This window comes from Fulmarus glacialis, unplaced genomic scaffold (genome assembly GCF_000690835.1).
Source record: "Fulmarus glacialis isolate BGI_N327 unplaced genomic scaffold, ASM69083v1 scaffold3322, whole genome shotgun sequence".
Classification (NCBI taxonomy): domain Eukaryota; kingdom Metazoa; phylum Chordata; class Aves; order Procellariiformes; family Procellariidae; genus Fulmarus; species Fulmarus glacialis.
In genome coordinates, this window is record NW_009198258.1 from 49313 (window position 1) to 74649 (window position 25337).

The 25337-nt window shown below is 38.8% G+C and overlaps 1 protein-coding gene across 1 annotated transcript; it reads right to left on the reverse strand.

Moving 5' to 3' along the window:
- Positions 1-17590: 17590 nt before the first annotated feature.
- On the reverse strand, positions 17591-24595 carry ANKRD46 (ankyrin repeat domain 46). Its single transcript, XM_009572818.1, has 3 exons — positions 24249-24595; positions 22783-22941; positions 17591-18165 (listed from the first exon to the last, which is right to left on the reverse strand). Exons 1-3 carry the CDS (start codon positions 24557-24559, stop codon positions 17949-17951), a joined length of 687 nt encoding a protein of 228 aa, XP_009571113.1. The 5' UTR covers positions 24560-24595; the 3' UTR covers positions 17591-17948.
- Positions 24596-25337: the final 742 nt, after the last annotated feature.

Genomic DNA, 25337 nt, shown 5'->3' on the forward strand with positions numbered 1-25337 from the left:
AGGTTATTCCATCCCACGTGAAGGACTTGGCATCTGCCTTTGCTGATTGTCACGAAGTTCCTGTTAGTCCATTCCTCCCACTGTCAGGGTCTCTCTAAATAGCAGCCCTGCCCTCCAGCATATCAACCACATCTCTGCAATTTGGTATCATCCACAGGTTCCAGTTGTTAATAAATGCATTGAACAGTCTTGGCCCCGGTACCGTTCCCAGAGGGACACCACTAGTAGTAACCTGCCACCAGATGGATTTTGTACTGCTGATCCCAACCTTTTGAGTTAGGCAGTCCAGCCAATTTTCCATCCACCTTATTGCCAATTCTCCAGTCCATATCTCACCTTCTTACAGAGGCATAGTGAAGATTTTTGGGTGTTTGTAAGGTGCTTTGAGAGCTGCAGCCCCTGTGTAAAAACCAACACAATAAATTTGGACAGAAATACATTTGTAACATTTTCCAAGTGCTTGACTTTGCAAATTAACAGCATTTTTGTTTATACAATTTTATTTATATTTATACCAAGTGGGAAGTGTTGATCTGGGGCTCAAAACCTTTTAAATGTGGGTGTTTTTTTAGTGTGGGTTTTTTTTTTCCCTGGTAGATGCTTTGAAATCCCATGGTTAAAAGATGTTGCAGGAATAACTGTGAGTGATTGTTCCTAATGAATCTCACTAACTGCAACTATAGTGACCAATACTCTTAATGTACTAATTTTCCACAAGACTTCAGCCTGCAATAGCGGAGTATGTTGTTATTCAGGTTTCTCTCCATCTGCCTATGTAGTTCCCTGCCTGCTTTTCCTCTCCGTGCTACCTGTGGTTCGTGAAGACAGCCCATCCAGCTGCAGCAGGCATTACCCTCCCCTCTTCCCACTGCACTAGCAACGGCAGAAGCAGCAAGTCTGACTTCAGGACCACCCCAATTTTTCCCTTTATTCCTTCCTTTCTCACATTAGGCCAGGCCATCCTTGAGACAACAAAAATTAGTTTCATTTATAGTGTTGAGAAACTTTGAACTCAATTTGAACAGATGATGAATTTACTTCACAACCATGATTCATTCCTAACACTAATGGGACAGCAGGGGGGATGGAAAAATTGCACTTGAAGAAAGAAGGCTTTTTGCAAAGAAACTGAAGAAAATTTACTGAGAAAGCTCAGGGCATCTTTGCTGTGGCAGACAGGGCTTTTGGTGACACTGTTAGTTGTTGTCTTCCAAGGATAAAACACCCACTTCTGAAGAAGAAGCTTTTGTGCTAGAGGACTAGCTGTAGGCATTTGGGGCAGGTTTGGATGGTGGAAAGCCCTGCATGTAACAGCAGACACACACTTGCCAAATGGGTCAAACACAGTGGAGTCAATGCATCTCGACTGCTATCATTGCCTATCAGGATTGAGTCTCACCGTCAGAAAAGCTGTCCCAGAATTGTAGGCTCATAGCAGGCGCTGGTTTTGAGATGGTCACGCATACTGAAATTTCTGTTTCGTTTCTGCTTAGGCAACGAGAAGAGCTTAGTAACAGCTTTCCAACAACGAAAATTAGGGAACTAATAAAGGTCTTAGGAGGCAGGAAAAGGAAATAGCACACAAGTTCACAGAAGAGCTATTTTGAGAAAAAAAGTCTGTAGCTTCCCACACAGCAACTGCAACTGGTGAAGCTACTTAGCAGTAGCCTGCTAAGTTGCTTTGGATATCTGGATGAAGACGGGTGTTATCCGAGGAAGGCAAGTTTGGGCAAAAATAGCAGGAAGCAGAGTCTAGAGAGACTGACGCTTTTTTGTTGAAAAGCTCAATTGGAAAGCATGGACACATGGCAACAGTGAGAGAACAAACCCCACTGGACAGATGTTGGGCACAGTGCTTAAGGCATTACTGGAATGCACTCAAGGATGATGGGGATGTGGCTAGTCATAAAAGCCCATATAGAACGAAAGCTTTGTAAAATTTGGATTTGCTTTAAGTTCAGATGGGTGTATCTTAGGGTGGAAAATAGTTTCTTGCTTTTGTTATTGAGTTTACAACATACATTGGGATAGAGAGACCCAAGAAAGCCATGGCTTACTGTCTTCTTCCTCTGTGAGGACCATCCTCATGGATAGTATGAGTGATGATTATTATTTAATGCTAATGCAAATATTTTTCTGACATTTAAAAAAATATAAATTAAAAATTAATGGCATGCTTTAGAAAAAGTCCCAAAGTTGATTGCAAATTAATGCCATAGATAGGAAACAGATTGAAGTAACTTTTGGGGTGGAAAATGACACTTGTCCATACAGCGTAATGCTGTATGCGCATGCTTGTCAGAGAATGAGGAATACCAAGGTCAGCTCAAATGGTCTGTGTTTTTCTTTCTGGTTAGCATGAAAAGTGACAACTCTTGTCAGCAACACTGCTGTCTACAGAAAACATCTTGCTGACTCCTGGAGTCTAAGGCTCAACCTCCTGTAATGTCAGCTGGTATCTCTCCAGAAACAGTTTACTTCCTGATGCACTTCTTGAAGATATAAAACACCCATTATTATTACCAAGCCTTGCCATTAGCAATCTCAGCTCTAGAGTACCATGGTGATTAATACTTGGGTAATGAACAGGGTTTGCTTGCTGTGAAGGAACAGGGTGCTTGTGCCATGCCTCACACAAACTGGCCCTGCTCTCAGTTGGGGAACACTAGGCTACACATGGTAAAGAACATGGATAGTCTTTGTAAAATGGTGAATCATGTTATACTGATAGAAAGAAGTTGTTTCAGGGAAAGAACTAGAAGAGTATGGAGTAGTGTGAAGTCACTTAAGGTCCTTGAATGTGTCCAGAGGAAGGCAGCAAAGCCAGTGAAAGGGCTGGAAGGAACATTCTATGAGGAGCGGCTAAGGACTTTGGGCTTGTCTGGTTTGGAGAAAAGGAGGCTGAGGGGTGATATTACTGCTCTCTACAGCTTCCTGAGGAGGGGAAGTGGAGAGGGAGGGGCTGATCTCTTCTCCCTGGTATCCAGTGACAGGATGAGGGGGAATGGTTCAAAGCTGCACCAGGGGAGGTTTAGACTGGACATTAGGAAGCATTTCTTTACCGAGAGGGTGGTCAAACACTGGAACAGGCTTCCTAGAGAGGTGGTCGATGCCCCAAGCCTGTCAGTGTTTAAGAGGCATTTAGACAACGCTCTTAACAACATGCTTTAACTTTTGGTCAGCCCTGAAGTGGTCAGGCAGTTGGACTAGATGATCGTTGTCCAGTTGAAATAGTCTATTCTAGTCTATTCTATTCAGTGCTTAAGGCCACGTATAGCTTTCAGTTAAACAGGTATTTAAATCCAGAGTAACTCCATCAACATTGAATCTATTTACTTCATATTTACCATATTTTAGTTTGATAGAATTTGGCCATGATTTTCCATGCTATACTTTCTTTTTCTTTGCTTTTTTTTTGCATCCTTTCTCAGCACCCACCAGCCAGGCTTGCACTGGTTTAGTCCATTCCATTCACATCCGTGTTTACATTATTTCTGCACTTGTGCTGTATTTTTCTCGAACATAATACAGTTACGTACATAAATACTGACTACTCAAAAAAATCTTGGTTTTGCACATCCCATTCTGTCGTACAGTGTTATCAAGCTCCATTCATACCTGTTACATCTTTGTTGCCAAAGTAACTATAATGGTCCAGAAAAAGGTGGGTGCCACTTCAAACAAGTGGCACAAAGAATTGGGGTGCCTTGGTGTAGGTTTCTGACAGCACTCATAGCTAGTGGGTTGGACTTATTGCCCCTCAAGTCAGTGATAGTCTTTCTGATAAATGAACAATATCAGGTCAATTATATGGTGATACTCACTGACTGGCATCCTTGCACTCAGACCTCAGAACAACCGAAAGTTTTCAGGTGAGCACAGCTATCCAAGCAGCCTAGGAACCAAGTGACAGATCTTGCTGCTGGGGCTGACAGCGTGGTACCTGCCACCAACAGAACCCAGTTCTGCTCTTCAGGAGTTTGGGAGGTGGATTTCAAGGGCGCTACAGGATTTTTTACTATTCTTTATTTTACAATCCAAAGCTCAAAGAGAATGGCTTTGACCCATAACATTTATGCTGCACAGTTGTAGAAGCACATTGCATGCATCCACTGACAGAGGAATTTGGGGTATGTCCATAAAGACTTCATTGCCATTAGCTGGAACAGGACCCAGTTCCGCTCAAGGATCTGGTAGCTGCAAGGTCTCTGGAAGCCTTTTGTGATGATAATCTCATGCACATCAGCCTTTTTGGAACCACACTGCCTGTGACTTACGAAGTCCGTGCTGGACTCTGTCCTTCATTGTTAGCATGAGGGAAAAAGATACCTGGTATGTAAATTAAGAAAACAGCGTAGAATTTATGATTTTCCTTTTTAATATCCGTGAAGTAATCATGGCAGGATAACATCACTTTCTCACATAAAGGCCTTCAGTGTAATATAAATGATGAATAAACATGGAAAGTAAAGACAAAGCCAGTGAACACTCATGAGGCAGGGTGCCATTAAAATGGGGTGAGGGAACTACAGAACTGAATTCTAATTTTATTTTTAAAAGAATCATTATTCATTATTCCCAGCTAGACGATATTTTTCCTTGCCTGAATCACATGGCTTTATACATGGTGTAAGTCACTCTTTAAATAGAAAGACACATCTAGTCTAGTTCATTTAGACTTTCTGCTTTCTACTCGGCTGAGATGGCTAACCAACTCTCCCTTCCCTACAGAGAGCTGGCTTTACTTTCATTCGCTTTCCAATATTCTATTCAGAATAATTTTCCTGCTTTCAGGACTTGTTTCAGGACCTCGTCTTCAAACCACCTCATTATTAAAACTCCAAGTTACCTTTTTCCCCCTCTTTTTCCAAATACAAAGAAAATACATTCAGAGTTTAAAGCTAAAGATGTTGGAAGCAGAGCCTAAGCATTTTAATCAATATTTAATTTAGCTAGATTTGCCACTTAACACTGAGTAGTCAAGTTCCATGCACTAATAATTATCCTGCACCTCTTAGTTTTATGAGCAGTTTTTACCAATACAAGCACTCTTGCTGAATTCCAGCACATTAGTACCTGCATCTGCAAGGACTGAGAGAACAGGCCAGAGGCTTGCAATTTGCACTTATTATTATAGCTATATTTTCTTAAAATTGCTTAGGAAAGGATTAAGATCATTTGGCTGTAAAATCATCTCTTTCAAAACTTAAGCTTATTTTGGTGTCGCAGAGAGCTGAATGGACCTAAACTGAAAAAGCTTTCGGAAAGCCTCAGCCTGCTCGTCAGTACAGTTCAACCAAAGGATCAACTCTATCATCTAGACTCGCAAAAGCAGGCAAGCATCTCATCTTAGAGTTGGTTCATTAAAAAAAACCAACAAAACAACAGCCCAGCTTTGGCAGATTAAAAGGGGTGTGTCTTCAACATGGGCAGCGCAGCAGGGTGAGCAGGGGACACGCTGATTAAAATCTGCCTGAGCTGGCGATTTGTAATGGCAAAGAAATTTGTTTGTTTACAAATTGTAACAACTCCTTGAAGAGTATTTGGCAATAGAAAACAGTTAATGTTGTCTTTAGAAGAGGAATCTACACTTTTCAAGGGGATTTTAAAGATGCTTATAGTCTGCCAGTGACAACATTTAAGCAATGTAACTCAACTTACCCATCTCTTCTGCCATTCCCAGAGTAACTGTCAATCAGTATTCCCACCCTTTTGCGTTTCCATCATAAATTATAACCAGATATTTACATTACATTTTGCTAAGACAAAATCCACCGGATAAGTTACTTATCCTAAGTTAGCTGCTCTGCTAGGGCATAGCAATATCTCTGATGAACTGATGAGCTGCCCATATCCAAAAATACTTTTATGGACTGTGAGTGGTTGGAGAATTGCCTGCAATTCATACAGCTGGAAAGAGACAGTTTTGTTTATTAGACAGCTTTGTCAATCTCTACCAGATATCCCTATGTACAACGAGCCTCAAGACAATGAAGATGGGCAATTCCATAGTCGAAAGCTGGGGTAATAGCATTGCTTCAGTGGAGTTACTCTGGATTTACAGCGGGGAAAGGGAGATTGAAATATGGACAACTAATAAGGGGTCAGTAAGTCCTCTTCTCACCTTTTTTTCCCCCCAAAAAAGACAATGAGGCTAATAAAAATGATGCTGGACTGAAAGTAAAGTGAAGTGGCTGTTGCACCCACTTAAAGCTGCACACAGTGTTCTCATAAAGAACAGGGAGTTTCCACCTGGGAAATTCCCTCAAACTCTATGTTTATCCTCATGAAAGATGAGCAAGCAGCCAAGTAAGGGAATGCAAAAGATACAACTGCTCTAAAGGAAGATGGATCTTTGATTGCAGAGGGAGAAAGATTCTTCTAGAATCAGAATTACTACAATTTTTAAATTTAACAATCAATGTAAGTGACAGATCTCTTAGTGGTCAATGTGGCCAATGCAGGATAAGACATGAACATCCAACGAGAGAGGTTCACACTTGATCTTGCCCCAGCAGTGCAATAAAATCTGTGGTAAAAGACATTTTATAAAGCATAACACAATAGAAACAATGAAGCTTACACAGAAGCTCTAAGACTGCCTAACTTACACCTCTTATAGCCCTAAGAATGTTCTTTAGTCTGGCTGTTTCCATACTAGATAGGAAACTACTGTTTCCATACTGTTTCCATACTGATGTCAGCCATGTTACACCAAGAGCCCCACCAAAATCAAGGCGACATTTCTAGGCAGCTTTTTGCAATGCAGCAGCCTGAACACCGGCATTTTGTTCCCACAGTCCAACACCGTGCACAGTGGTGGTGAAAGCAATGAGTTTTGTAGCCAAAATAAAGCCTCATAAAGTACTACCTGCCATCAGGACCTTGAGTTCCCTTTACTCTTCCTCCCTGCTGTCTCTTAGTGGATTCTTGATTGCTTTTATTTTTTTTTTCTTCCCCTTGAAGTTTCCTGAACTACTTCCTTCGGGATACCATGTTGGGCCACCAGCCCCTGTCTGCTCTGAGAACAAACTACTTGCCTCCTCCATGGCTGTGACGGGTTTTGGCACTAACCTCTACTGCACAGCACCAGGTGCTGGCAAGGGCCATACGAGAGCTGAATGAGACCTTTAAGATATGATCCTGGGTGAGTGCCTGGACTGGCAACCCAGATAATACTTGGAAATGCTACGGGAAAGAAAGAAGCCCCTTTTTAAAAACTCGTCTTCACCCTGTGAAAATTAGAGTAACTGTGGGATTGGAGCAGTCTGAGCAAAGTAGCTCCACTGCTAGTCCAAGACACGGCTGGAGAGCACTCCCCTAGCTTCCTGCACACAAACATGCAATGTCTGGCTTCTGAGACTGGGTGCTAGATTTTGGACCTGGCCGTCAAGTGCTGTCATTAAATGACGTGCTAAGAATGGAGAAATGTCACTGAAGACCTTCCAAAGCTCTGATTCCATAGCTCATACATCCTCTTGCTGCCAAACTTGTTTCCAGAATGAAAACTGATCCCCTGCGCAACAGGGAAATGTGAGAGCCCCTACATCCACTAGAAAGAAGAAAGGGAAGTGCCTTGGTCACAATCCTTCCTACTCTGCCTACACTGAACTTCAGCCAAAGGCACTGACCCTGGCAATGGGTTTCTTAAAAACTTTAGGGAACAGCAGACACCTGGCTCAGCTTCTGTATTTTAGTCTTCTTCCATTTCCATTATGCCTAGCTGAAAACAGGCAGGTCTTCCATACTTGGCCATGATTCTGGATCTAAATCACCTCTGGACACCAACGGCTCTTGCCCACAGCCACTGAAATCAACGGGAGTTCACACACTGGTGCAGGAGTCTCAGCAGGAGAGTGATGATCTAAGATCAGAGCTTTTGTCTGCAATTCATGCATGCCTAAGAGTACTAAAGAAATAATAGGAAACAACAATGAGATTAATAATTGACATATCAAGGAATATATATTCTTTTGTCATTAGATTATGCTTAGAATGTATTGGGTAAAATTAATACAATTACTTTGAGTAAAAAAGCCTACAGGCTATCAGTACCAGTATTTATTTTTAAAGTCTTTTTATGCATATTAATGACATCGCTCAAAGATTGAGAAGTTATACTGATTTTACTGGTGGGGAAGCAGACGTTAAGTAAGTTTTTTAAGGCCACACAGCAAGTAAGTGCTTGGATTTATAACTCCCAAATCTGCCTTCTGCTCAGTCCAGCAGGCCACGCTGACTCACTGTGGAATGCATATTTCCAGCAAACTCGTAAGGGACAAGAGGAATCAAAAGGAACAAAAGGTACAGATAAAGTAAGCATTAATTCAAAAAAATTCTGCCATTCAAAAAACGCGAGTCAACTTCTGTTTAATTGTCACACCTCACCAGCGCATTAGCCAGAGACAGGAGCACTAGAATAACACAAGGGAGATTGTTCTGACAGTGTTTTTAACAAAACTGAAAGTCAGACACAACAGCCTTATGTCATGAGATTTCCAGTACAAAGAAAATCTAATATGTGTCTGAGATTTCAAATGAAGTTTATGGAGATTTATCCCAAGGTAGCTTTAAAGTTCAGAGAAGCCAGAACTGTTCCCTTCCACGCAGATCCTGGCATCCACAAGACTGTAAGAAACAGCAGTGATACTGCTACTCCAGCTTCTGGAAGACTATTTCTATGCTACTGCTCTATATTATGTAAGTCTGCTCCTAAGTGTTGGATCTATCTGCATGTACTGGAACATTTGAAAAAACATAAACCTGTTCAAGCAAATTAAGAATTTAAATATTAATTTACTCCTCTTAAAGATGAAATATTTTAGGAAAACTAAGAAAATTAAATGGAACTGACCCTGCAATTTTAAAGACCTTTTGTCAGACATTAACCAAGATGAGTGTGAAAGGAAGTGCTGATTACGTGACAATACTATAACCAGACCGTCTGGAATCTGGCTCTGGAGTGGGAATAAAGAATTCATTTCATTCCATTAAGAGTCTCCATCCATAAAAAGTTCATTTCCTTTTATAGGTAAACAGAAGGGAGATGCCCAACCTGACATAGCTCCCTGAAAAATCAGAGGGGACTTGTAAAGGCCTTAATGCACAGAGAGCAGTTCAAGCTGCGAACTGCCTGCTCCATGTATTCTCTTCTGACTGTATCTCATTTATGCTTATGCAACTTATGTCATGGGATAAATCCTAGCCTACTGCTGGCAGATTCAAATTTAAGTACCTACAACAATCTTTTTTGTGCACTGGAAGAGACGTAGAGACTGAGATTCAAGTACAAAGAAAGTATCAACAAAAAACCCCAGAAAGTAGAGAATAAAGAACTGAATGGCCCTATTTGAACTTGGCTTTGGTTAAAGTCAAGCAGCTGAAAGGGCTCCTGATCCAATACCCGCATGTAAAAAATAGACGGGGAAATCACATATTCTGATACTTAATTTAGAACCTGACATTCTAAACTTACTCTGCGGGTAGTTAAGTCAGAACCAGACCCTACTCCTGCTATGCATTATCGTTTCAGAAACACAGCCTTCTGAGTCCCAATATACAGAAATGTCTTAAATGATGTTACAAATAAAATTCACAATAAAAATCTTATCAGTTTTGGTCAAGAGGAAAAACTTCAATTCTGCTTATGTCTCTTGTTAAAAAACTGGGAATGTTTTGCTCATTTTGAGAGCTCTGGTAAAACGACACTTAGATATCTGTAAGTGGAAGAATGAAAAAGAAAAGATTTTCCCAAAACTGTTCTTTTTGCCAGGAGCATGTCTGCGTCTGCCCAGTTTTCTTTAGAAACATCTGCAGTTTCTAAGGAAGTTGCTGATCTCTCTCTCTGAATCTTTCTCTTTACTCTTTTTGATCCATTACTTTCAGCATTCTTCCTTCATGTGCCAAAAAGTCACACTGAAACTCAGATCCTAATGCTTGCTTGCCTCCAAAGAAAACCCCAAAACCAGGGGAAGTTACTCGCATAAAGTACTTTTTATGAAGAAAATATGCTCTATCTTGTGCACCAATGGCTCTCACATATGGTTTGTGGCCTCCAAATTGCTTGCTAACTGGCCATGCAGAGATAACAGACTACACAGCACTGACTCCACTTCCTCTCCTCCCCGCTGTCTCACCAGGTGCGCACCCTCGTCTCATCCGTAAAGTGACAGGGCACAGCTGAAAAAGCCGAGATATCTTCATAAACCATGGTAGATGTGCAGCTGGTTCTACCAGCTCACTGACACTTGGTGGTAACTAGGAACCACACATCTCTTAACATCTGTTTTGGCCTCAATAGACTAACTCTGTCCTACATCAAAAGTCTAGCAACAGAAGGGGAGTATCTGCAGTGGCGTATGTCCACTCTAGAGGCTATTTCAGCATCCTCTACATGCCCAGCATAAGCCTATTACAGAGCCATAGCCAAAAGAAGGGTGGTTAACCTGGGGCATCCCTGTATGCTGTTCTTGTGATCTGTGCTGCTGCTGTAGACTACAAGAGTCCAGAGGCTACAATACCCCATTCCATGGAGCAGACACTGGTCTCCATCCAGTCCCACTATCCAGAGAGTCTCACAAGTGGTGCACAGACTCCTCATATCCACCGACCTAAACCAAGCTCAGCTCGTTCACAAGTCAGATTTTGGACATTTTCTATTGAAAGCTGAAGTAATTCACACATGACTTACTTTGATTTAATGAAAGTACCAAAATAATAAACTACAGCGTTAGAAAAAGGAAGTAAAACTGAAAACAAGGCTCATACAACAAGGTTAGCTTCTTGTATCGTTATTACAGGAAAGGGTAAATTAAAAAGATGACTACTACTGATAGCAGTGAACTGCTGAATTGGAGCCAACTGATAACCCTCTCTTCAAAATATAATATCTTCCATCCCATAAAGAGCTTTCAGCATAGACTAGGCTAGGCAAATAAAGATACCTGGTAAAGAACGATGGCTCAAATAAGATGGGGGATAGTCTGCTGTAAGCAATGAAGACGGCAAAATGGAAAGAAGTTATGGGGAAGAAATACATTTTATGAACAGAATCCTTGGTGCATAAGAAATGGGGTAAATCTCAAGCCTAGGTGAAGCATGATAGAGGCATGGAGTGGAGGGCAGGAGATGAAATGATGTGGAGGGGCAGAGTTAGGAAGAATGCAGTGGGAGTGAGAGCAAATTTCTGGTAGGGCTAACTGGCACAGCTTCGCGATTCGGGTCCTTGGGGTCAGATGTGTGCTGGCACTGGTGCCAGGGCAGGGGCACGGAAGCACATTAGGAATAAAGTAGCAGGTGCCTGGGTGCCAGCAGGAGGTGAAGTCTATGGCCTTGTACCCTTACGTTAGTTAAGACTTAAAAACTGACTTGCAGCTAGATTGCTTTCTTGGCTTAAAAATACATACAAAGTATTCCTAATTGCTCTATTGGAGCATAGCTTGTTGCCTGGAGGAAGACAAGAGCTTTCAGAACTGCACACCTTTGAACTTCAGAACATATATAAAGGCTAAAAGTTTCTACAAAGCTATCGTCCTTCTGGCAGAGTGACTCCAAATGCCTAGTATGAAATTCCCTGGAAAGCCTAAAAATGCAAGGAATAGAAACCTCTCCAGCTTTGTTGCCAGACCGCCTTTTAATCCTCAAAGTGTTTGCTCCACCTGCAGAGGCTTTGTGGAGGACCAGGTTAAGCCAACAGTTCCCCTAACCATTGCTGCATTTCACATGAAAAATGGACAAAATGACCAAGTCCTTAACTAAACAAACTGTACCATACTAACAAAGGAGTTGCTCACTTTGCAAAGCAGACAGCGTAATTCTAAAAACCAAAGAGAATTGACTAACATTTTGAAACCAAAGAATTCACTTACTATCAAAATAATGGTGCTTGGTGGGTGAAGCACACCTTTGTGAGGTAGGTAATGTGATTTAAACTTCCCAAACTGTATCACTGAGACTGAGAAAATATGGCAGTAAGTCAGTGCAATGAATAAAAACAGAACTGGTGGTATATTAAATACCAATCTGATGACAAATGACAAAAACCAGAATTCCTTATTTCAAACTGATCTCACTGGAGGCCTTGCTTGCTATTCCTAAACCTCCTTTTGGCACAGGAGTGCAGAGAGTAAGGACACACACATGCTCATTATCTGTGCACATTTGCAGGCTGTAATTCTAGTAAACATTAGATAAAAAAAAAAGTTCCTTGAACTTTGAAATAAAGAATAAAGCTTTGACTTCTATTATAATTAAAATTTTTGAAAACAGCCTTCAGTTCAAGCCCCTTGTTAACCACTGGTGTTCATCGACTGACACAAGGAATCAAACCAATACCATAAATGGGAAAACCACCAGTTCTGTAAGGAGCACGTCTGGCAGGATTGAGCAGTCCACACACAAGCTGCCATGACTTTCAGTGGGGTACGTCATTATTCTTTATGTCCACTACAGAAACTGTGCTTGCTGGCTTAAACCTATGGATGTCGACATACTTCATTTTTTGTCTGAAAATATCGGTACTAAAACAAACCAAGCCAGATGTTCAGCCTGCAATGAGACAACAACAATATCAGGATGAGCATATGGCATTTCAATTCTTACATCCTAGCAGAAATCCACTCTCCTTATTAACTAGTTTTGTTTCAATATGCACACTTCATTAAGCCAGCACAACCTGTAAACATTACTACCTTCACACCACTGCAAGGCTATGTCAGCCTTTCTACTAGAAAACTTACCTGCCAGAGATTGTTATTTGAAAAATTCCTCATACTAAGGAATTTGGCTTAATAAGGAATTCATATTCTACAGTTCAAAACAAATTTACTATGATTTTCTTCTTGCTTTGCATTAAGAGAATGTTATCTGTTCTTTTTTCTTTGGCAAAGGAAAATGAGATATTATTGCATATACTTGATCCTTCATCTGGATTCCTGCCTTCTGATATTTAGATAAACATAATTTAATACACCAGAAATATTTAATGTTTTACAAAGAGCTTCTGTTCATATTTGGTAAAACTTCTTTTGCTAACCTATGTGCAGAAGGATTCTTGTATAAGAGGAACCAGTTCGGCTCCCACATGAGCAGCTGTTAATGTAGGCACACATTCAAACATGCAGTTGTCTGAAATAGCAGCGCTCTAGACGTTGAAAGTCAAGAAGGGCCAGCTCAGGTTGCAGGGCTGCGTGGCCACCCCTGTGAGATGGTGTAATCACAAGCCAGTGAAATCCTTCTCCTGCTAGGAGGCTATTACCGGTCACTCCTTGCACTTCTTATACAAGCACTGGGATTGGCCTTTAAGCAGTGATTCATGAAGGTATCACACTGCTCTGCCTCCCTTGCTGCTGTCTTGGCTTACTGCATTCATTTCCCTCCTATTTTCTACAAACCATACATACCACACAATAAATTCTGTTCCAAATGTCTCCTCATTTTTCCTTATCCAGAAGGTAGTTTAAAATCACAAACGGAAAGAACGTGTCACTTGAAGCCACAGTTGTGACTTGTTCACACTTCGACTTCAGAAGAAATTCTGATTTGTTGCTTTTTAGTTATGGCAATTTCCAGTAGATTTCCCATTCCCTTGGCAGTAATGAAGAACAATAGTTTTGTCTCATCATAGTCATGAGGAAATACTGGTTGCTTAATGCTTAGTTACAACAATGATTTACAAACTATAAATGCCTACAGCAGAGACACATTTTTCAGGGTTCTGCACACAGACTGCTTCAGCTGCAACATCAGAGCGTTAGTTCTGCTTTGCATAAGAGCACAGACTACACCAGATCACTGTCAGTCGGAGACTTCTAGTTTTCATCTCAGATTTCTCTGGCAGCATGACGCTGGGAACACTTCGCTTCCCAGCAATAAAAAGCAAAGAACTACCAATTAGTTGCATTTGTCTCCTAATACTGTATATTTTAAAAGAGTTCCTCCTTTGTAAGAGCAGTACAGAAGATGCCAGGCGACACAAAATTCAGCTTAAGTAGTTAAATATGTTTAAGATAACAGGTGCATCATACTACCCTGCAAGTGCAGGTACAGAATTATCTCTACTGTCACCAGAAATTAATTTCATAATATTAATAGAGATTCAAGATTCATGATTCAACAATATTTCAGCACTTACAAAGCTTACAGAGAACTGCAGGTTATGAAACTGCGCAATGACGTTTGAATTCTTCTAGAAAGCCCCAACACCAGGGATGAGAAATGTAGTAACAATTGGCAACAACAATTTCTCTAACATTTTGGATTACTTAGTAAATTTTACAAAGTGTATCCCAAGTAACCCATCTACAAGGATTAATGTTGAAATGTAAGAAAAGAACACTGAATGAAGGAAAAGCATTCTGACCTAATTCTCACAACATTTAAGACTTATTTTAATCACCAATTCAATTTAACAAAGAGCTGGCTTCAGAAACAGGAACAGCTTCAGAAAAAACTGGCTTCAGAAACAAGTTAACTTGTGTGTCATCTGAAGAAGAAATCAGTTCTGTTAAAAGTCAACTTCAGGTAATGTTTAAATATACGCTAGACTTCTGAAAATTCTGAATATGACAACGGACAATATTACCCTTTTTTTTTTTTTTTTTTTTTTTGAGTTTGCAGGAGAGTTTTCACTTGCAATTTGTACTTTCTAGTACTACTTTAAAATGATGCTATTGAATTTCTGAATAAATTACTTAATTTGCATTTCTCTAACGTATTATGACCAAACACATTTTGATTAGAAAAAGAGCTAGCTATCTAACTAGCCCATCCACAATACACTGGCGAGTTGATTATTTTTACTTACTTAAGATATTAAAAACAGCCAGAGAGATTAGTTGACTCATGCTAAAATCAAACTCCAGATCAGCTGCAGACCCAGAAACTGCCTAGATCTTCTGTTTCAATACTTTAAAGTGAAACCATGTTCTTTCTTCCACAGGATCTTTTAATGATGATACACCTCACAGTAATGAAATACCTGTTGTATTGTGGCAACCAGAAACACCTACCCATGACAGTCACACGACAGTTCATCCCCTTCTACAAAGCGAACTACCAATATAAGTGAAAACAGAAGCCCTTGAAGATAAAAAGATATGGTACATGAACACGTTACTATGAGGTAAGATAGGTGTGATCTTGCCGTGGAATAAATGTGAGCACAGGGACAGCCCACCGCTGAGTAGCCTATGTGTATCCATTTCGCACTCCAGTTTACCTTGCACTACCTTGTCCACCAAGTTGTTTTATGACACTGGAAAAAATAATTTCATCCCTCCATGATTGTTTTCTCTCTCAATTCCTTATTCCATTTTAGCTCATTAGTCTGAGAACAGCTTGAGACAACAATCTATCTTGGATTTGAAGAGCACCTAGCAAAATGGAGTCCCTGGATTAAGGTATCTAGACACCACTGCAATAATAAATAAAAGAAATCTTATTGATGTATAGACAATCTAAAGTGATCTATGTCATTATGCTGAAACAGTGACACTCCCTATGACAACAGCTTCAAGAGGAAGTAGGCTAAAGTCCTCTTTCTGTTCCTGTAAGACAGACAGATTGTATTCCTTGAAAACTAGTGTACAGGAGGTAAATTCATTCTTTAGAATCAACCTTTGAAAAGGAAGCCGTTAATGTTTATAGATATACTGAAAGGCACAGCTGTCCTTTTTCAATAGCAGAGGTATATACAGAACAAACTCTTTTAGTCAGACGTTTATCACATCCTTATTTCAAAGAGTAGCAGTCATTACACAGTGAAGTTCAAACAGTGTTTTGGATTTCTTTGAGTTTAAAAAGTGACATACGTTAATTTGGAATACACACACGACTTTTCAAACCTTTTCAATGTGCAGTTCAGAAACTGCTTATGCATACAGCATAAGCAAAGTATAGCAAAGTAGGAAAGGCTACTTAAGGCTCAAGCTTGGTTTTCTTGGTTGTATTTTGTACCCTCTCATAGGTAATCTTAAATCTCGAGGGGCCTCTAGATCACATGTTCAATATCTGAAATCTTAGATGAGAGAGAGACAGACAGGCAGACAGCAACTGTGATTCAGTAACAATACTGAAAATAAAACAGGCAAATCTAAAGAAACTGTGCTCTAAAACCTCATCTATACCAACAGTGTGGTTGCCGTTTCTCAGGGAGGGAACCTCTCCACTTCTGAAATGCTCATTATCAATGCACAACAAACAAACTCAGTAAAATGGGGTAGCATCATTACCGCTGCACTAATGTAATAATAAACGAAAACATATTTACTACATATATTTATTTGTGGCGTTCACCCATACTGAGAATACAATTACAAATTATGCAGATAATATATACTGAAAGACAACATGATTATTCAAGATACAGAGTACTATTAACAGAAATGTACTTCTTTAGAGAAATGAGATCAAGAATTATTCAGACGCAATTTAGAATGGGGCCCAGCTCAGTGAAGCCCATGTCACACATCAAAACAAAGACAACAACCCTCTTCACTCAAACCCATAAACATGAAAGAAAAATATGCATGGTAGCAGAGCAGAGAGATGTAGGTTACTTCTATCAATACTTATTGTAATTTACAATTTTATAAATGTTTGATGTTACTTAGCAACAATTTAGGAGTGGCTAAGTAAAAAAAAAATTGATTCGTTAGGTTTGCAGAATTAATTTTGTTTGGGATTTTCAAGGCAATGGCAACAAAGAGAGTTAGATGTCTAATCAGCATGGGAGGAGACAATCTGCTTTCTTTGAAAACCTACAACTTACTATATAGTACCTTTCTAGCCTTCATAAAAGAGTATCTAACTGATTCATATCCCTCGGTTATTTACAAACAAAGGATTTCACAGCTAAGTACAGACTGGGTCAAGATTTCATTTCATACAATGTTCCTAAATATTAACATTTTAAATACTTTTATTCTGCATACTCAGAAAATAATTCATAAGCCTGTAAGTGCTGTCTGAAAACAACTGAAATGGAAAACAATTCTAGAAAGGAGTTCTATTCAATCAAGTCCTCTCCACAAACATGAAAACAATACAATTATATGATTCAGTCTGGTCTTTGTGGGAGGAAGAAAAAGTTATCCTTCATGACGTTTTTCACAAAGACAATGACCTTACAGAATTATTATATACAGAGCAGAACACCTAAATCACTTTTTAACCACCCTTACAAAGAAAGGTTTACTTAGTAACATTTCAACAAAAAGGCAAAATTTTCAGCCTAAGGCTGAAAACAACTTCACTTCCAAAGCACCACAAACAGCTTTGTTCCACAAAATTTACTTCAGGCAGGTATTAACAACATTATATTCATCTGGGAAAGAAACACTACATTAACCTAATAAATAAAGGAGTGATCTATACATTAAAGACATAGCAAAACTTGAACTATTTCTCATTCTTTTTATAAACTAGCAGATATGAAACTATGGGGAGGCATTAAAAGAACTATGAAGTTGCAGCTTATTACACTCTATATACCAGAATGCGTTATTACATTATTCAGATTTCTTGAGGAGAACTTTTAAAGGAATATTCTTCTTTCAACTGAAGCACACACAAAAAAACCCAACAATAGATTTACCTCTCTTCATAGGGAAAATAAATCAAATTTGGTTCTGTACTAGGATATATTTTTCATGCCCAGGAATTTAATACTCATTATGAAAGGCCTTTTCTAATCATAATATTTTATCAACAGAGAGGAGTATCTTCACATCTTGCTTGCAAGTCAAGATAAGTCAGAGGTAGCTTAGGAATGCTTTAGAATTTAGTGTTTTACTTGAAATGAATTAATCCCTCTTTCAAAGGGATTAATAATAAGTACAAAAGGCAAACCGTATATACAGCTGCCACTGCCTGCACCAAGAGAATAATTCCAAGAAGCTCAAAATAAGATTAGAACAGGGAAAAGCATGGTGCACTTCTTTGCATTTGCTTCAGTGCACCAATTCAGGCTGGTTTTCTACAAAAGGAAGCACCCCACTAACATAGTATGCTATTCCAAGTGACAGAAGAGCAATGACAATGATGAGAAGCAGCACCCTCCAGAAGCCCAGGTCTTCCACAAACTCTTGCCATGTCGTGCGGAAACTGGAAAGAACTCCTTCACCTTGCTGTAGGTTTGGATTAAGGAGGGAATGGCTTTCCATCGCACTATGAAGGATTAAAGTTAAAAATACATCAGAGCAAAAGAATGCACCTTTAAGTATGACAGTAATCCTACTAAGAGCAACCGAAACATTCTAAATTAAAACCTAAACCCACCTGCAGATTTATAGCATTGCCTCCACTAAATCAAGACAAAGCAGATCAGGAAAAGACTCCTAACTCTAAACTTAATTTAGTTGAAAGAATGTTTTATTAACCTGTGTAAAAAGAATGATATTTGTATCTGTACAACTGCACTGAGTTTGCAGGCTTGCCACATAGAAGCCTTCAAAAGTCAGTCCTCCTAATTCTTACTAATTATGACTTAGTAAAATCTAATGAAGCATAAGCTAAACCTCAAGGGGCACAGCTCTTGTTAATAAAACAAATTATGATTTAAAAATAAACTCTGATGAATAAAATGGAAACTTTAACCAATATAATTTAGATTCTGAACTCTGTAGTGATCTTTACTACTCTCCTGCATGTCTTTGTTAGAGAGTCCTCTTCTCTAGCATAAAAATATCACAGAAAACAATAAATTTGGATAACAAGAAGTTCAGAAACTTTCTGATCTTCAAGACAAGTTGGCATTGCTGTGTTTTCTGCCATGGCATTCAGCAACTGCTTTGATGTTTTAACATTCCACTACCAATCCATCAGGCCCCCTTAAATTGTCAGACTATAAATCAGGGACTGGAACTCTCACTTTTAAATGAGAAACAAATATAAAATTAGAATGAGGCAGTCATTTTGACAATGAATCACCTTTAGAAAAAACGTAAGTTGTTTCAAATACTGCATGGCTTCTGGTATCATTCTCCCAATTTTGCTGGTTTCACAATTGGTTTATAACAGGAAACTTTCTCTGTTGCTGTATGAAAAACCTCAGGAAGAATAGGAAAACTTTCTCATCACTTGATTTCACTTATGTAAAATTTTAGCCATCTGCACAGTCCTGCTACTTCTCAGTTGTGTGAAATTACATACACAGGGGTTTACAGGATCAGGCTCTGACAAGCATGGAAAGGACATGGTGAAACCAACTACATACACAATGATGTCAACAGCAGAAGGTAAGCAGAGAAAAAATTTTTTTCCTCCCTTCTAATTGCTTTCAGTTACCATATTCCTAGATATCTCTTATAGCAATAATAAAAGAAAACATTTCAGGGAAAAGTAATTTCCTAGTCAAAACTAATTGTAGAAATGCTATTGTTCTTGGTGACAATAATAAATTGACAAATTATTTTTATCGGAAAAAAGTCTCATTTATGAATCTCTGTTCTAAGATTACACCATGGAAGAACTTCACACTATTCATACAGTATTTTTTCTTAGGAATTACAGCCACTGAAGAATAATTAGCCTAAACTCCCATAGCTTGCTGAAGTATTGCAGCGTCATGTGCAGAAGATTTCAGAAATTGCCTATTACACAGTTTGTCTTTTTTGTTTTTTAAACATTTACCTTGCTCTAAAGCTATTTTTGCTTGCTCATAGCTGCAGGATTTAGTAATCTTCCTTGCTTATTATGATTTCCCAAGCAAAACAAAGGGTTTAATAAAAGACAGCCATTACTGTAGAACAGAACTACTCACTCATTAAGTACTAACTAGTTAATACGTAACCACAGAGAGGTTAAATAAAGGTGCAATGCAATTTAAGTGAAAAGATCACATGCTTGCTCATTAAATAGGAAAGAGTACATAGAAAACACTTTTGCTATTTTATATTACAACCCAGTTAAAATGAATGTTATTCAAGATATTTTTTCTTATTACGAATTACAGCTGCTTAAGAAATGGTACTGCAGCCATGCATCCTACAGAAGAGTTTGTGCCCCACAGCCCAGACAGATGTTCTCTTCTGTTTCCAACACAGTCTGGAAGTTCACATTTGGAAGCACTTGTGGGCACAGTCACAGGTCATGCTGGGCTGTGTAGATGGACAGATCGTCTGTGCTGAAAGATGGACAGAGCGAGCTCTGCCTCCTGACAGCACAGTGCCGCTCCTCACTGGGAGGAGTGCAAAGCAAGAGAAAATAAATTCAACTCGAGAACCTAGCTTTGGCCTCTGCTTCCAGAGCAGCAGCAACTGTATGTAATAAGGTGCAGAAAACTTAAGTCAGAGACTGTTTTTAGAAAGAGCAACCATTATTTCTCCATAGGTTCATACATAATTTAAGAGAGTCAGGGTGGGGGAGAGGACAGAAGACATTCATCTAAGTGTCTCTAAAATGTGAAAATAATACTAAGAGGGAGGAATGAAACTGTGGAGGTCTGAAAAGCCAACTGTTACAAAGACATTATTTATTTACAAAGCAAACAGCATACAAGCTCACTTGCTTTTGCTGCTGTAGGCATCTGTTATTTGTTATTTTAAAAATAATGTATTTCAGACATTTTAAATACGTTCACAAACAAGCTGGGTTGTGCACTGTTTATGTCTCTGTGCCTCTCCCCAAGGAGAGTTGCTGACTTCCTTCCCAAAGCAAACAATATAACATTTATGAAGGTCAAATAACAGAAAGGAAGCTATGTTCATTAAAGGGACACTATCAAATAAAAAAATCAGAATTTAAATGGGGCTGAGCTGTTGGTCCATATGTTTAAACAAAACCAGCATAAATGCATTTCTGTGTGACAAGAAACTTCCAATAAAATTTAGTTAAGTCTGAAAGGTAATATGCACAAATTCTTATAATTTATACCCATGCAATTTTGAGAATAATATTAAATTTTCTATTCCAGGGCTTAAAGCACTCTCTCTGATGGGGGGTCACCTGATGTATAAGAAAGAACTTCCAATCTGCTCACTCAGAGTATTTGGCATGATTTCTGTAATTTTGTTGGTTTCACCTTTTCTGTTTACTCAACTTAGATAACAACTCCATCTACACAGTTTAATTTTCATTTACAGTACCGGCTGTGTACATTTTGACACAAACTGAACAATCATGTGACAAAACTCCCTGTCTTTTGTGATATTATGTTCCAGCAGTCACAGTTCATGATCATTATTAGACAATATAAGAAATTACAAATTTGAATAAATTCAGTATAAGAGCAAGTATTCCAAACAACATTGATATCCTGTTTCCAATATAAATTAAAACAAAACAAAACAAAACCAAACCAAACAGTACTGGAAAGATCTCTTGCATTATTAATCTCAGTCCCATGTTCTGTCATGTTTACTGGCAATTCAGTAATTTCTGCAAGAGAATTAGCCTCCTTTGAAACTTGCAAGGCTTCTTGCCTCATCTAAATCCTACAAGAAGGCTGTCTTGGAAGCTGATTGTAAAAAAACCTCTCCCAATTTTCAATCAAAAAAGTATTTGTGGTTTATCTGTATCCTTTGGCTCTTGTGCTATCATCATCTTTTGTGTTAAACAGTTATTTTATGTTGTTGAAACCCAGTATTTCTTGTCAGCAACCACACACCTCTCAGCCTTCACTCTGACAGGCTAAAACGAGCCCTAGTTGCCTCCTTTTGCAAGGAGACGCTCTGTTCCCTTGAGCGCTGAAGTAATGCTTCTCCACGCTTCTTAAAGGATAAATTAAACTTTTTTGAATGGGGCTAAACAGCATTATAAAATGTACTACACAGCAGAAGTTACCGTTGCTTTTTACAACAGCACTGACAGTTTTCTTTATGTAGTGGAAATACCTCCTTTTGTGCGTTGTAGGACTTCATTGTCTTTTTCAGAAGGGTAGCATCAAGTCCTCGAACTGACTAACACATCAAGCCTTTTCTCCTATACCCTCGTTTTCCACTGAGGAACTTCCATTTTACCGTATACAGCTTTAGGTAAATGAAGTTGCATTTTGTGCTACCGAATCACAATCTATTCCTACTAATTTCCTCTCCCTTGTCATCCCAGGTTTTTGTCTACGCCATCCCAATTTTCCTCTGGGTTGCCTGTATCTCACTGCTTAGTATTACTAACATGCTACTACTTTCTATGCCAGTATCATTTATGAAAATTATAAGTAAGCACAGTCCCAGAACCAGACCTTTAGGAATTCATTAGTAACTTCCCTCTAACCCAATACTTTCCCTGAAATCAGCAATTTTCCTTAAATCTTCAGTTCTCCTTTAACCATCTCTTTAGCCACCATGACATTCTTATTTTATTCTCCATCCTTTCCAGGACTACTATTGATAGAAATTTCATATATGGCACCGTATAAAATCCTCTATTCAAGTTCAGATAGATTAAAAGTCTGCTATCTTTTCTTTGCATAGACAATCCGTCTTATGGAAAGGATGTTAGGTTAGCCTGTGATACTGTCATTTTGCATTTCACCCCTTTTCCCTTTGGCTTTGTGGTAAGTGGTAGAACATTTATTTTTGGAAGTCTGTAATGGAAAATGAGTAATTATTTTTTAAAATTTCCACCATAAAATGAAAATCTCAATAGAAAAAGTTTTTTTTTTCTTACATTTGATCTGTTTAAAGAGATTTTTCCAAAATCTAAAATTTCATTTCGATTTGGTCTGATAATACCAGGCCAAATTTGATATTATCTGTTTTGAGCAATAAACAATCAAGTCAATCACAAAAATCTAAAAGCCATAAACATTATTTTTCCTAGTAATTATTTTTGTTTCGTAAATACCTTTCGCTTTCAGCAGTTTGCATTGTTTCCAGCTTTGAGTGAGCTCCTCTGTTAAATCCTTTCACCTCTTGCTCCTCTAAAGATTCCAGCAGTCTAATCACATCTTTATTCACACCCCTTCGTTTTGCAAGAACAAGTGGTGTTGCACCTTGGTGATTGCTAAAATAACCCCACAAAAGGACATGAGAAGAAAAGAAACTTTTAATATAGAAATTTTGTAACAAGACAACTCAGCATAACACATTACAATTTAGTAAGTCCTCAGAACTATCTTCTGTCATATCAGTAAGAAATTCCTATCTATACAAGTTATAGCATAATTGGCTACAGAAGAAAATCAATATATTCAGATTTGAAATTGCACAACTCTCCTTCTTCTAAATAAAATGAAAATTCCTAGTACTTTAATCTAATTGGAATCTCTGGGTGTTATAACAAAATATAAACAGTAGATTTATGGCAATGTTCAAGATTAAGCTTAATTTCAAGAAGGAATTGTGCAATCTAGTTCCTCATATTTCCTTTTCCATATGGGTATTAGGACATCAAGCAAAAATGAAATAAAATACAGATGGTCCCTCTGCTACTATTAAAATAATACTGAATAGGACCAGAACTGCCTTCAGACTAGGGATTTTCACCAGAGTTGTTTGAAACGAGGAAAAAAACCCGCGACCCAAAACCCATAAAGAATCTGGTTGGCCAATAACTAGTCTTGCCGAGTTGAGAACATTAATGAGGGACAGGTGAAAAAGGGACAGATTAAAAAACTCAACGGTTTTGAAGTTACTACTGGTTTTTGCACACGTTGTGAATGCGCAGAAAGTTCCACAAACAAAATAATTCAGTTACTGCAATGAAACAGCTAGTTATTTTGCAGCTTGAGAGTTTACATCTGAGCACTGGCATCTGAAGCTGCTGGAAGCCAGAAGGAAAGAATATACAATATTTAAAAGAAGGACTGAGTCACAGACTTTGAGGGAGGGAGAAAACACTGAAAGGAAGCATTATTACCAAAGGAGTATGGGAATGAACTGACACACACATACACTGTATTTTCTTTGTCTTATACAGTACAACAATTAAAACAATAGAACTGTGGTGAAGAAAATTCTTTTAAAGTAGTCAATGTGATTTTTTCTTTGGTGCCAACCACCCACACCTGGCTGTCTGGCCAAACCAGGATAGCAATGTCATCAGTGAGGCAGAATTAGATACAGCAGCCGACACCAGCAGCTGCTATTTTTATTTGCTTTGCTTGTTGCACAGACAAGCAGAAGTGGCCTCTTATTGTATTCCTGCCTTCTTATTTTGTGTTTTTATTAAGTGATATCTTTAAAAAGTTGAATTGCATCAAATACAGCATTTCAGCAACAGCAGATTTATATGCAAGGCTCTGGCGACAAAAGACTAATATATTATAAAATATGTGCTTTTAAAAAAAAAACAACAAAAAAGTTACTTACCAAATATCAATTTTAAGTCCATTAGAAACTAGGAACTGGATAGTATCCACATGCCCACAGAGGTGAAGGGCTGTGTTACCTTGGTAATCAGTGGCTAGTAGGTCAGCACCAAATTTATGCAAGAGTTGACAGATGTCTACATTTCCTCTGGCTGCAGCAAGGTGAAGGCCAGTTCGGCCTCGGCTGTCACGAATATTTGGGTCGAAACCGCTCTCTAACAGTCGCTTGGAATAGTTAAAATCTCCATCAATGCAAGCCTGCAGTAGCGGCACATTTGTCTGGGAAGAGTCGTTTACAAAAACGTAGGACATTGTTCTGATTCTCTCTGGAGTAGGCGACTAACCTGCAAGAAAAAGTGGGAAGAAATGATGGTGAAACCAGGCAAATAAACACAACGCAACTATTTGGTAGACTGCTCAGGTTCCCAAACACGAACACAAACTAGCTTATAAACCAACTCTGAAATCTTCCTGTCCTACATATTAACTTTGTGCGCTGCATTCCCTTTTGGTAACATGGAAAGAGCTCCTTTTAGTCTTACTCACACCTCTGGAAACAGCAGCAAAGCTTTGTTATTACAGGAAACTGATAAGATCAATGCCACAAATGCAAGACAGGCGATTAGCTTTCACCCAGTAAGAGATCACATGTAGTAGTATTGATATCAAAGGGCAAAACACTGTAAATCAGAACTGAAAGGGAAAAGAACTACCTTCCATAAATTGGGAAACTATAAACAATTCAGTTAGCAGATATAGTGATGCTAACTGTAACTCTTACTAGCTATAAGCAAAGCTCCTTCAGTGGGATTTCCACCATTTGATTTTGAACTTTGATGCACAAAGTACAGTCAGTTGCTGAAAACGCTTGATTACTGTAAATACTAATTCCTTCATTCTGCAAGAAATATATTTTTCAATACTCTTCGCAGAACATTATTTTTATAGTGCCACAGATACACAAACTACTGAACAAACAAGAATAGCAATGGGAACCATGGAGAACTGAGTGTATTATGTGAAAATACCCACCTGAAAGTGAAAACTGGAAGTGGGTACAAGGAGGACAGTAGGTAAAATCAAGTACGGA

Coding starts and splice junctions, on each gene's coding strand:
- ANKRD46 (XM_009572818.1), bottom strand. CDS start 24,559: ATGTCCTACGTTTTTGTAAACGACTCTTCCCAGACAAATGTGCCGCTA. Junction 22,942..24,248: donor GGACTTAAAATTGATATTTG/GTAAGTAACTTT, acceptor GGGTTATTTTAG/CAATCACCAAGGTGCAACAC. Junction 18,166..22,782: donor CAAACTGCTGAAAGCGAAAG/GTATTTACGAAA, acceptor AATCCTTCATAG/TGCGATGGAAAGCCATTCCC.